Raw genomic sequence first — 12,586 nt, 5'->3', positions numbered from 1 at the left:
GGCCGAGACGGGTGGATCACGAGGTCAGGAGATCGAGACCATCCTGGCTAACACGGTGAAACCCCGTCTCTACTAAGAAATACAAAAAACTAGCCGGGCGAGGTGGCAGGCGCCTGTAGTCCCAACTACTCGGGAGGCTGAGGCCGGAGAATGGCGTGAACCCGGGAGGCGGAGCTTGCAGTGAGCTGAGATCTGGCCACTGCACTCCAGCCTAGGCTACAGGGTGAGACTCCGTCTCAAAAAAAAAAAAAAAAAAAAAAAAGAACACTAACACAAATGCAGCATGATTGCTATAAAATAAATGTGAAATTTGTACAAAAGTCCCAGTCCTCCCACAGTTCTAGGTTTACAGTCAGGCTCAATCTTACTTGCCCCTCTCCTGCATGAAAACAAGTGTGTTTTATACAGCCTCTGCCCCCCAATGGCATAGTTTAAGGCTCTATATTATATTTAAAATTAAAATTTTTTTCCTATCATCCACATCAATTTGGAACCTGCTGGTAACTCTTCTACCACAAAGGGTAAATAAAAAGACCAGTTTTTAAAGTCAGAGAATTCAGCTCATCTTATAAAAGTATAATAGTTTTGGCCAGACGTTCGTTAACATCTGTTTAAATTAGATAAAGACACAATGCCAAATATTAGAATCGTAAATGTAATTTTGGAGATGATGTTTACCTTGAGTAGGAAGACACTTGGACCATATTAGATTTGAAAGTCTTCTGTTCCAGACCAAAATGGGGTAGGCTAATTCCCTGTCATCCAAGCAACTAAAAGGTAAAAGCCTTATAACTTTAAAATAAAAAAGGTTATTTTTTTCCCCTATAAAAGATGGGCAGTATGAGTTATACATTAAAATTATTTTGTACATCTCTGCTCCAAACCACCACAAAAATGGTACTTTTAAAAATGCCTGCCCATCCTGTCCTGGAAAGGAGTTTTTCCAAGATTTAGAGTGACTGGTTCATCCCACGACCCCAGGCTGCAGTTCATCCCGGAACTGTCCTCTGTTCTTCCGTCACTGCAGAGCCCTGAGAATTGTGAACAGCCCTCGGAGCATCTAGGCCTCTGCAACAATCAGGTCTCTGGTGACTTGAAATGCAGCAATGAGGGAGCTCAGCTGGATCTTCTCATTGGTGCCAACAGAAAGCCTGTACCTAACAGAAAGCAAACACACAGGGTAAGAAAAAAGACACCACACACAGCTGCCTTTTCTTAAGGGAAAAAGAGATCTAGGACTGAAAATCTGTTGAAGGAGTGGGGATGGGAAGTGATAAAACAAATTTACCCTGGACGGCAATCTTGTATGTGTCCCCCTAACATTTTCTTCTTTGCCCTACACATTGATTTATAAATGTTATGTTTCAAACTCATAAGAACAGATTCAATTTTAAAAATTATTAGGTATCAGACCGGGCGCGGTGGTTCACACCTGTAATCCCAGCACTTTGGGAGGCGGGCCAATCACTTGAGGCCAGCCTGGCCAACATGGTGAAACCCCTATCTACAAAACAAACAAACAAACAAAAAACAAAAATTAGCCGGGCGTGGTAGTGCATGCCTGTAATCCCAGCTCCTCAGGAGGCTGAGGCAGGACAATGGCTTGAACCTGGGAGGCAGAGGTTGCATCACTGTACTCCAGCCTGGGCAACAGAGCGAGACTCTGTCTCAAAAAAAAGAAATAAAGTATTAGGTATCAACAGTGGTGTTCTGAACTTAACTTTGTCCTAACTATACAGATATACAAAATTTATGTAATGAAGGATTATTTTGTCGGCAAAATACATTAAGAGGGAAACAAAACGGAGATTTCCTTCCTCTTAATTAAGCCATTTCACTGGGAAGTTTGGCTGATATATTGGTGGGTCTGTGGTCTAGTCAGTAAAGCAGGACACTGGAGTTCCTCTTGCCACCTTTTAAATGCCCAGCCACTGAGAGCAAAATCGTCATATTCACAATGCAATGAAGAGAGGTGACCTAATTTGTGCCTGTGAAAGCCAATGCCACAAATTAGTTGGCCTATGCTGACGTCTCTGTTGAACCCAATGCTGTCTACTTAAATGATAGCTGCCAGCTTCGCTGGGGGCTAATAACAGTGTTTACGGAACCAGGCAAAGCAGAAAATTGAGTTTGTGTTTACTTTTCCCCCCAATATGCTTTAGTATGCCAAAATGCCTTCATAACAGCTGGGTGGTTGAAGCGAAGCAGGCCTCCCAAATAACAAGGGCATTTTCAGAATCAATGTGGGCCGAGCCTGTGAGGTCCAAGGAAAGGCCTTCATGTCAGATACGTAACTGATCTGTACTTGACCTGTGAGTTTATCCCCGTGTTCTTTAAGCAGCTCACCCTTCCCCACATTCCATTCAATATCACCAGACTGGATTCTACTGGATGTGAACGATTTAGGAAAAAAAAAAACTGAAACCAAGAAAGTTGAAACAACTCACAACAGGGAGAAAAAGGAGGAAAAGAATGAAAACTGAAAACTGGGAGAAGTACTCACTCAATGTCTGCCATTTTGGTCAATAAATGTATTCGAACTGAAGACGGAAAGTCAACTGAGGGAAAAACAAAATCAAACAAGTTAGGTCTGTCACTCTCTACTGTCAAAAAACCCACAGAGGACAAATGAGTTTCAACATCAAATCCTTAATACTGAACTAGTCCCGAGGCCTCAGCCTGCTCACTAGATACCACACCTCTAAGAGTAAAAACGGTGCTGGTTTCATACTTTTTACCCACTCGATTTTGTGCTGCTTTATAGGGTATTCAAAAAGGAAAATGAGCAGATACCAAAGTGATCCTGAGAACACCAAAGATCACACCGTTCTTAGCAGCTGGGTAGCTCTACAAGTTAACCTGAATGCTGAGTTCCCACTTGCTGTTTTTATTCTGTATTTTACTTTATTTTGAGAGGGGGTCTTGCTTTGTTGCCCAGGCTGGAGTGCTGTGGCATGGTGTGATCATGACTCACTGCAGCCTTGACCTCCTGGGCTTGAGGGATCCTCCACCTCAGACTCTTGAGTAACTGAGGCTACAGATGTGCACCACCATGCCTGGCTAGTTTGTATTTTTTGTAGAGATGGGGTTTCACCATATTGCCCAGACTGGTCTCGAACTCCTGGGCTCAAATGATCTGCCCATTTCGACCTCCCAAAGTGTTGGGATTACAGGCGTCAGCCATCATACCCAGCCTGTCCCCATTTAAAAACCAAGCACAAACAACAGATTTTTTTAAAAGTTGGTTTATGCTCAGCTTCCACAATCAAGGTGCAGAGCAGGGCCTGAGCCAACCATACTTTGGGCAGAAGGCATGGCATGGGCCAGCCAGGAAGAGGTCTGTGAAGGCCTGGGCAGAACCAACATTCATTGACCCAGTTAAGTCTCCATCCGCAGTTGGCCACTGTGGAGGGAAGAGCTTCTCCGAAAGCCTACACAAGTCACCTGGGGAGCTTAGAGAATACGGATGCCTGGTTCTCCTCCGAGAAGCTGACTTTATTTGTCTGGAGTGCCCCTATCTGCTGCCAAGGTTGAGAACCAGTTCTCCGTGTAGAAGGTACAGGCAAGTGTGGAACTGAAGATGTTTTCCTTAAGCCTGCTTTGGTTTACATGTTTACATATTTTCTCTTTATTTTCTGGGAATATATATCTAGACAGATACACAGATATAGATAGAGACTGTGTGTTTTTTTTTTAGAAATGTGAATTAATATATACTACTTACTGCTATAAAATACAAACCCCTAGAGGAAATAAAGTTAGCCTCCAGGAGTTTTCACTCTCCCCAGCAGTTCTAGATATTAAAAGAGGGTTTATGGAACAGTTGTTTTTTTTTTTTGAGACAAACTCTAGCTCTGTTGCCCAGGCTAGAGTGCAGTGGCAAATCTTGGCTCACTGCAACCTCCACCTCCCAGGTTCAAATGATTCTCCCACCTCAACCTCCCAAGTAGCTGGGATTACAGGCGTGTGCCACCACACCCGGCTAATTTTTCATATTTTTAGTAGAGATGGGGTTTCACCATGTTGCCCAGGCTGGTCTTGAACTCCTGACCTCAGGTGATCTGCCTGCTTCGGCCTCCCAAAGTACTAGGATTACAGGCTTGAGCCACCCTACCCAGCTCTGGAACAAAATTTTAAACAGTGGCAAGACAGAACTGCTAACAAGAAGGGGTCTGATTTACACTTCATTAGTTTCTTTGCTTCAAGAATGAAGCCTCCTGTCCTAACCATCCTTAACCCCAAAGCAGGCTACCTTCTCCACAGCTTCTCAGCTGGGGTCTAATGTCAGTTACCTCTATGCACAAACAAGTGTATCTCTGTCAGGATATCATGCAGTGCCAACCCCTTCAGAGTTTTCAACTCTGTAATATCTAGAGGAGCAGTTAAGGCAAAGGGAACAAGTTCCAGAACAAACATACTGCAGAGAATTTTGAATCCAAACCCTGGCAAGTGACTTTTTAAAGTAGGACTTTTAATCCCAACAACTGTTTCTCTTTCATCTTGAAGCTGCACGTGTTGGACTCCAATTCTTTATTTTTCTTTGTTTCATCTTCAGTAAAGGCTTTCTGAAAGATAGAGTTGTACCTCCTTCTAGTAGAGAATAAAGCCAACTACATTTTATTTTTCTTTCTTTTTTTTTTTTTTTTGAGATGGAGTCTTCCTCTGTCGCCCAGGCTGGAGTACAGTGGCACGACCTCGGCTCACTGCAACCTCTGCCTCCTGGGTTCAAGGAATTCTCCTGCCTCAGCCTCCCGAGTAGCTGGAACTATAGGCACCCACCACCACGCCCGGCTAATGTCTGTATTTTTAGTAGAGACAGTGTTTCGCCATGTTGGCCAGGCTGGTCTGGAACTCCTGACCCCAAGTGATCTACCTGCCTCAGCCTCCAAAAGTGCTGGGATTACAGGCATGAGCCACCACACCCAGCCCCAAATGCATTTTCAAAAAGGCTTCGTATCACCATTCCCAGCCTTTAATTTCACAGCACAAGAGCTATCACTATCACTGACCACTTGAAAATTACTGCATCTTCGATGCCAAGGCCTAAGCTTTTCTCCCATCTGGGAGTGAAGCTGCTTCAAGCCTTACCCTGACTTGAAGGTCAGCGCCCCCCAAGGAGAACTCTGGAGTGCTAAAGACAAGTACGCACTCCACCTACAGACATCTCACTCCCACAACAAGCTGACCAGAGTCGCCTGCAGCCAGTTGTGCTTTGCCAGCAAGGTGTGGGTGCTGGCTGCAGCCTGAACTCCTGGGGCCAACTTCAGGTCTTGTTGGCCAGGAGGTTATGAGAAAGGATACTTCTGTAGGCTGTGGTGAAATCTTGATTCAACATCCAGTCCAGGATGTTGGCGATATCTGACTTGAGCGGGTGCCCGGTGCAGGTGTAGACAGTCTCCTCTGTCACCTTCCCAAAGGCCATATTGGTGCTCTGTGCAGAGAGGGGGAAGGGGGAGATCACAGTGGCTGTCACAGCAGCCACCAAGCTGCAGGGAGCCAAGAAGCAATTGCCAAGGCAGCAATACAGGTGGGCAGCAAAGTTCCATGGGCATAAGGCAGTTAGAACCCACACGTTCTACACTGGGAAGAGTCCCCTCATTAGAGGACGCCACGGCCTGTTGGCTATTCCAGTGCCAAATCCTTTTCTCCCTTTGCCTTCTTTGCCAACAAATGACTCCTTTTGTTTTTAAAACATTTTCTTTTGCTCTTTGTTTTTTGAGACAGGGTCTTGCTCTGTTGCCCAGGCTGGAGTACAGTGGCATGATCACGGCTCACTGCAGCCTCGACCTCTTAGGCTCAAGTCACCCTCCTGCCTCAGCCTCCTGAGTAGATGGGACTACAGGCATGTACCACCACAGCTGGCTCATGTTTTTTTTAGTGGAGACAGAGTCTCACCATGTTGCCCAGGCTGGGCTCCAGCTCCTGGGCTCAGGTGATCCACCTGCCTTGGCCTCCCTAAATGCTGGGGTTACAGGCGTGAGCCACCATACCTGGCCCTGCAACAAGTGATTTTTTCAATTAATCAAAATACAAAGTGAGGAGGGGGAAATCCAGCAGGTTATGAGATCAAGGTCTTACCAGTTGTAGATTTCTAAATGTACAGATTGATCATGCCTTTGCTTAGGTCTTTCTTAAAAAACTATGACAAAACAATGACTCAGGATTTGCTGGGACCAGGCCGGGCACGGTGGCTCACGCCTGTAATCCCAGCACTTTAGGAAGCCGAGGCGGACGGATCACTTGAGGTCAGGAGTTCGAGACCAGCCTAGCCAGCATGGCGAAACACTATCTCTACTAAAAATACAAAAATTAGCAGGGCGCGAAACACTATCTCTACTAAAAATACAAAAATTAGCAGGGCGTGGTAGTGGGCGCCTGTAATCCCAGCTGCTCAGGAGGCAGGGGATTCGCTTGAACCCAGGAAGCGGAGGTTGCACTGAGCTGAGATTGTGCTGCTACACTCCAGCCTGGGCGACAGAGCAAGACTCTGTCTCAAAAACAAAAGGATTTGCTGAGACCATACCTGCAAAATGTTCAGAGCCCTGCGCATGTCTCCGCTGGAAAGAGTGACTAGTGCTTTCATTCCATCTTCACTTATATCAACTCTGAAAGAAATAAGCAGAAGGGATTTATGAGGTCCCCTGAGAGCACTAGCATTCACCAAAGGAACAAGATGGTCTGGAATGATTAAGGCTTTAAAGGAATGAAGGAAAGAGAGGAACAGAGTTAATAATCTCGTGATCTATCTGATCTAGAATTCACTCTGGTTTTTAGGGACCTGGGCTTCACATTAGTACTCACAGCCAACCAAAACGAGAACAGCCTGCATTTAGGAACAAGCATTCTCCCATGGAGCCAGTCGCCTTGAATTCTGCTCTCTGGGGAGCAGAGGCCTGGCACAAGCCATGATCACACAGCCCAAACTCCTCCTTTACAACAAGCAGCTGCTCAGGTCGGCTACTTGTTTGGCATCTGATTACACAGAATGTGATGTCTCAGAACCTTCCCTTCTAGTCTAAAAAGGCTGGAAGCATCTTTGCAGAAGAGACTCAGCAGCCTGCAGTTTCCAATGACAAAGAAGAGTAGGAGGAAATTGGGCAGCTTCCAGGGGAGGAGGATGGAATCAAGAAAAATGAAGTACCAAAAGACTTTTATGAGGAATGGCCTTGAGACAGCAGAGAAAATGATAGCAGTAGACGCTCCCCAGTGCCTCCCCTGTGCTAGGCACTCAGCAAAGTCGTTTTCCAACATCCTCTCCTCTACATACGAACCATCAGTCATCCCACAAGCCTGTTTCTACTACACTGCATCCCCAAAGACCCGCAAAATACTCACTTCTCTTCTTCCACGACATGTTCCAGGCGGGGAACCATGAGTTCAGGAGTCAGGGGACCGAACCGAAACCTCGTGCAGCGGGACTGCAAGGCAGGGATGATCTTTGACAGATAGTTACAGATGAGGCAGAATCTGGTATTCTCTGTGAATTTCTCGATTACTGGTAAGAGAAAATAAAACCACCTCATGTCAAACTCCATTCTGATTTTTCAGAGTCCAGAAAACTTGAATTTTTCTGTTGTCACAAGGGTATAGGAAAAGATTCAAGACTGCAAACAAGTGAGGATGTTGGCCGGCCGCGGTGGCTCACGTCTGTAATCCCAGCACTTTGGGAGGCTGAGGCGGGAGGATCACTTGAGGTCAGGAGTTCGAGACCAGCCTGGTCAACATGGCAAAACCTCTACTGAAAATACAAAATTTAGCCAGGTGTGGTGGCACGTGCCTGTAATCCCAGCTACTTGGGAGGCTGAGGCAGGAGAATTGCTAGAATCCAGGAGGTGCAGGTTGCAGTGACCCAAAATCATTCCACTGCTCTCCAGCGTGGGCAACAGAGTGACACTCTGTCTCAAAAAAGAAAGAATGTAAACAAATGAAGATGCAGCCGGCAACAAGACAGGGCAGCTCTGTCCTCTTCAGATCAGAGGTTAGTCACTCCTCTTTTTTTTTTTTTTGAAACAGAGTCTCGCTCTGTCACCCAGGCTGGAGTGCAATGGCGCGATCTTGGCTCACTGCAACCGCTGCCTCCCGGGTTCAAGCGATTCTCCTGCCTCAGCCTCCCGAGTAGCTGGGACCACAGGCGCGTGCCACCACGCCAGCTAATTTTTTGTATTTTTAGTAGAGACGGGGTTTCACCATGTTAGCCAGGATGGTCTCGATCTCCTGACCTTATGATTCGCCCGCCTCGGCCTCCCAAAGTGCTGGGATTACAGGCATGAGTCACTGCGCCAGGCCAATTTTTGTATTTTTAGTAGAGACAGAGTTTCATCATGTTAGCCAGGCGGGTCTCAAACTCCTGACCTCAAGTGATCTGCCTGCCTCAGCCTCCCAACGTGCTGGGATTACAGGCATGAGCCACCGCACCCGGCCTAGCCACTCCTCTTTCACAAACTGGTAAACATGCCTCCGTGGAATTTTACAAAATGCTTCCTTTTTGCCATTTACCATGATTCTGGCACTTTTGCCATGTAATCCCATTAAGATTATGAGACCTCTTCTTGTCCTTTTACATAAAATTATATTTGGCAGGTTGATGATTCTTCACCTTCTATGGGCAGGGAGGGGGACGGCTTTTTGCAGACTTTTCCATGGAGACTGTCTGGAGGCCTCAGAGCACTCAAGGGAGCAATAACCCGAACAAAGAGTTGCTTATGACACCAGTTCCATTCTGTAGGTACCCAATGTTCTTACATGGGGATCTGCCCAGAATGACAGTCACTCGGCAGAACAAGATGCCGAAGAAAGGCTGCCAAGCTTCTAGGACCAGAGAGATTCTCACTGTCCTCCTCAACCTCCTCCTCCTCTGCCTCGTCCTCCTTCTCCTCCCCCTCCTCTCCTTCTCCACCCCCTCTTCTCCTCCTCCACCTGCCCCTACCCTTCTCCTCCACCTCCCTGTACCCTCCTCCTCCCTTTCTCCTCCCCCTTCTCCTCCTCACCCGCTCCTCTTCCCCCCACCTTCCCCCGTCCTTTCCTTAAACATGTGCTGCCATCTACTCCCTCCCCACAAGCTCCTAAAGATCGTTCTTCTCTCAAAGCTGATTCACTTGGAATCTTAATGAGAGATGACAAGTGTCCTTTAAGGGAAAAGAACTGCACTGGGCCTCCGAAGACAGACAAATCGCAGGGTGCTCTCCCTCCCCCCGCCAAATCATTCACTTGGCAAGCAGTGAAGTAATGTCAGCTCTCCGAGCACCTCAACTTCAGATATTCTTCTCCTAGCTATTGTGGTTCAAAGGGTACCATTAGCAGAAAGGAAAGGGTACTATTAGCAGAAAGGACTATCCGATAGTTTAGGGATGAAAGATTTTCCACACCCCATCCCATGGAAAGATATGAATTCTCAACCCTGAAATTGAACCCAGTGTCAAAGGAGGTTGAACACCAGTGACTGGCCAGACTTAAAAGTCCCCGCAGGGCTTAGTCCTTAGGCTGCTGAAGGGGAAGGTCCCACTGCAGAGGTATCTTGCCTGTATCATCAGATGGGAGACACACAGAAAGGCATAGAGATTTCTCTGGGCCAGAAGATGAAAACTGAAAACAAGTCATGCCATATCTCATGTCCAAAGTTCCTAATTCTCCTGTAATCCCAGCACTTTGGGAGGCCGAGGTGGGCGGATCACCCAAGGTCAGGAGTTCGAGACCAGCCTGGCCAACATGGTGAAATCCCATCTCTCCTAAAAATATAAAAATCAGCCGGCTGTGGTGGTGCATGCCTGTAATCCCAGTTACTTGAGAGGCTGAGGTCGGAGAGTCGCTTGAACCCAGGAGGCAGAGGCTGCAGTGAGCCGAGATCGCGCCACTGCACTCCAGCCTTGGCGACAGAGCAAGACTAACTCAAAACCATCCCCTCCCCCCCCCAAAAAAACAATAACAACAGCAACAAACACGAAGTTCCTAATTCTCCTTCTAGTGCGCGCGCCAGCCCACACACTCCACAGTGCCTCTGCTTACCTCTTCTCAAGGCATTCTGGGCGTCCTGAGTCATGGCGTCTGCTTCATCCAAGATCACTAGCTTAAAGCCTTTCCTAGAAAAACAAATGGTGCTGTCTAAAGATTTCTTCAATCTCACCTCAACATCGGGGCTCAAACCTACATCTTCCCATGTGTGCCATCGGGTCCTGTCTCGGAAAGGCTATTTCTTCTAGAACTTTGGCCAAGACAGACATCTTTGGTCACTCAGAGAGGAAATGCCCCATCACTCCTTCAACACTTGGTGGGAATGGAGGACTGACTTCTCTACTTCTATGCGCTGTGTCCTCTGGCATCTTCACTTTCCTCCACATACCACCCTACCATGCTACTGCTTTCCCCATCTCCCTCACTCACACCAGAGTCTCTCACCCTTTCGCTTTTTTTGAGACGAAGTTTTGGCTCTGTTGCCCAGGTTGGAGTGTAGTGCCGCAATCTCGGCTCACTGCAACCTCTGCCTCCCAGGTTCAAGCAATTCTCCTGCCTCAGCCTCCCGAGTGGCTGGGATTACGGGCGCCCACCACCATGCTCAGATAATTTTTGTATTTTTAGTAGAGACGAGGTTTCACTATGTTGGCCTCACTAGTCTTGAACTCTTGACCTCAGGTGATCCACCTGCCTAGACCTCCCAAAGTGCTAGGATTACAGGTGTGAGCCACTGTTCCTGGCCCTCACCCTTTTTCTTTCTTTTTTTTTTTTTTTTTTTTAGCCACCATCCTAGTTGTCTTTCCTGATCTCAATTTATTTTAAAATTCAAACTAGCTCATCCAGGCTTAGGGTAATCTAACCAGTTCTCAGGAACTAAAAATGAAGAATGCTTCCCTAAAGAACTTGGTAATACAGGCTGGGCTCACGTCTGTAATCCCAGCACTCAGGGAGGCTGCAGCAGGCAAATTGCTTGAGCTCAGGAGTTCGAGACCAGCCAACGCAACATGGCAAAACCCCATGTCTACTAAAAAATACAAAAATTAGTTGGGCGTGATGGCTCACGACTGTAGTCCCAGCTACTCAGGAGGTTGAGGCTAGAGGATCACTTGAACCCAGGAGGTGGAGGTTGCAGTGAGCCGAGATCATGCTATTGCACTCCAGCCTGTACCATAGAGGGCAATCCTGTCTCCAAAAAAAAAGGGGAAAAAAAAAAAAAGAACTTGCTAATACAAGTGTAGACAACATTTTATTTTAGCAGTTGCATTATAATACTTCTTACTACCATCCTCTCCTTTATCTCTTTTCCATGGTTGCTTTGGACAAAGTCAGTATTTTTTTTCAACCCATATAAACTGGCTAAGGAGAGGATTAAAAAATTAAGCCATGTCATCTTACTAATCAAAATCAAGGGAGCGAAATTACACAAATAATTCTTACTTAAATATTGTCCTTGTGCTAGCAAAGCTCAGGATTGGTCCTCGAACGATGTCTATTCCTCGGTCATCTGAAGCGTTCAGCTAAACGTGGAAGACAGAAGTCAAAACAAAAAGCATGTTGCTATGCTATCTGTAAGTTCTTGGTTTTAATGTATCTCCTCATCAGTCCAGCTCAGCAGGTTAGCTTTCTATGTCTAATGATGGCTAAGAGATCATCACAAAATAAAAAATCAGTTTTACACAAAACTCACTAAATCAATAAAGATGGCTATATTACCCCCACCGTTTGAGGACAATGACTGACATAAGCTGGAGAAATAATTAATTGGTATGGTTACACTGAATAGCACCTCCGGTATGAGCAGAATGATACAAATTTCAGCTACCACAATCCCAAGGTTACCAAGTTCTTAATAAACTGACATAAGGACATTAGTAGCAGCAAAGTTCTGAGACCTGCGTCTAAAAGGTAAATTAAACTTTTCTTGCAATAGACAATATTCACATTTTTGAATCTAAGTATGTTAGTCAAGGTCGCAGCAATATACAGATGGCATACTCAAACGCAGCAATTTGAAGAGAATTAAACAAGGAGATCTTTTTAAAGGTGCGATAATAGGAAAACCATGGGGCTATGCAATACCCGTGACCCTTAAGCCTGAAGGGGTTAGTGAAGGGAGTGGCTGTAGGCACCTGGAGAGGGCTGCAGGAAAGGTACCACCTGTGAGATGTACCCTACAGATGGGCCATGCTGCCAGCCTGTCAGCCCTCAGGGAAGGTCCCGGCATCACTCACTTCCTTCCCCTACCCCTGCCAAGGCCTCTATTGGCCAAACCCAACCAGGAGCCAGAGGGTAAGTAAGCTTATAGTCAGTAGAGCTCAGCCTTCCAGGCAGGAATAGGGTGGAGAGACGTGGAGAATTGATCTGGAGGGGCCACGGCAGACAGGCAGCAACCAAGTAACCATAAAGGAGGGTTTGGGTAGAAGTTGGCAACAGCAAAGAAAAAGGTGCCTAGCCCTACAACTGCCCTCTAGCTGACCAACACTAATCCAGACTAAAATGACCATTATAGGAAAAAGGGAATTAAAATATCTTATTTCGAATTTACTTCTTTCCTAACTGTCCATGGGGCAACTTACTTTTAAAGTAAAATAAAGCCAGCAGAACTGAAATTCAGAGACTGGAGTCCTAAGTTATTTGT

General features: G+C 46.3%; 2 protein-coding genes across 3 annotated transcripts in view; both read right to left on the bottom strand.

Moving 5' to 3' along the window:
* The window catches only part of SUDS3 (SDS3 homolog, SIN3A corepressor complex component), a 1,028,644-nt gene that overhangs the window by 402,139 nt on the left and 613,919 nt on the right, over positions 1-12,586 (bottom strand). The window lies entirely within an intron of this gene.
* Positions 642-12,586, bottom strand: part of RFC5 (replication factor C subunit 5) — a 62,508-nt gene continuing 50,563 nt past the window's right edge. For both annotated transcript variants that reach the window (XM_050748099.1, XM_050748098.1), the window contains exons 4-11: positions 11,386-11,465; positions 10,003-10,076; positions 7,336-7,495; positions 6,524-6,605; positions 5,302-5,431; positions 4,293-4,370; positions 2,504-2,558; positions 642-1,157 (exon numbers count right to left, since the gene is read on the bottom strand). In XM_050748099.1, coding sequence (XP_050604056.1) covers positions 1,061-1,157; positions 2,504-2,558; positions 4,293-4,370; positions 5,302-5,431; positions 6,524-6,605; positions 7,336-7,495; positions 10,003-10,076; positions 11,386-11,465 — 756 coding nt within the window. In that variant the 3' untranslated portion in view covers positions 642-1,060. The remainder of the gene's footprint in view (positions 1,158-2,503; positions 2,559-4,292; positions 4,371-5,301; positions 5,432-6,523; positions 6,606-7,335; positions 7,496-10,002; positions 10,077-11,385; positions 11,466-12,586) is intronic.

The sequence above is a fragment of the Macaca thibetana genome, chromosome 11 (assembly GCF_024542745.1).
Source record: "Macaca thibetana thibetana isolate TM-01 chromosome 11, ASM2454274v1, whole genome shotgun sequence".
Taxonomy (NCBI): Eukaryota; Metazoa; Chordata; class Mammalia; order Primates; family Cercopithecidae; genus Macaca; species Macaca thibetana.
Note: the sequence above shows the minus strand (reverse complement) of the source record. Positions and strands in the feature narration are given on the sequence as shown.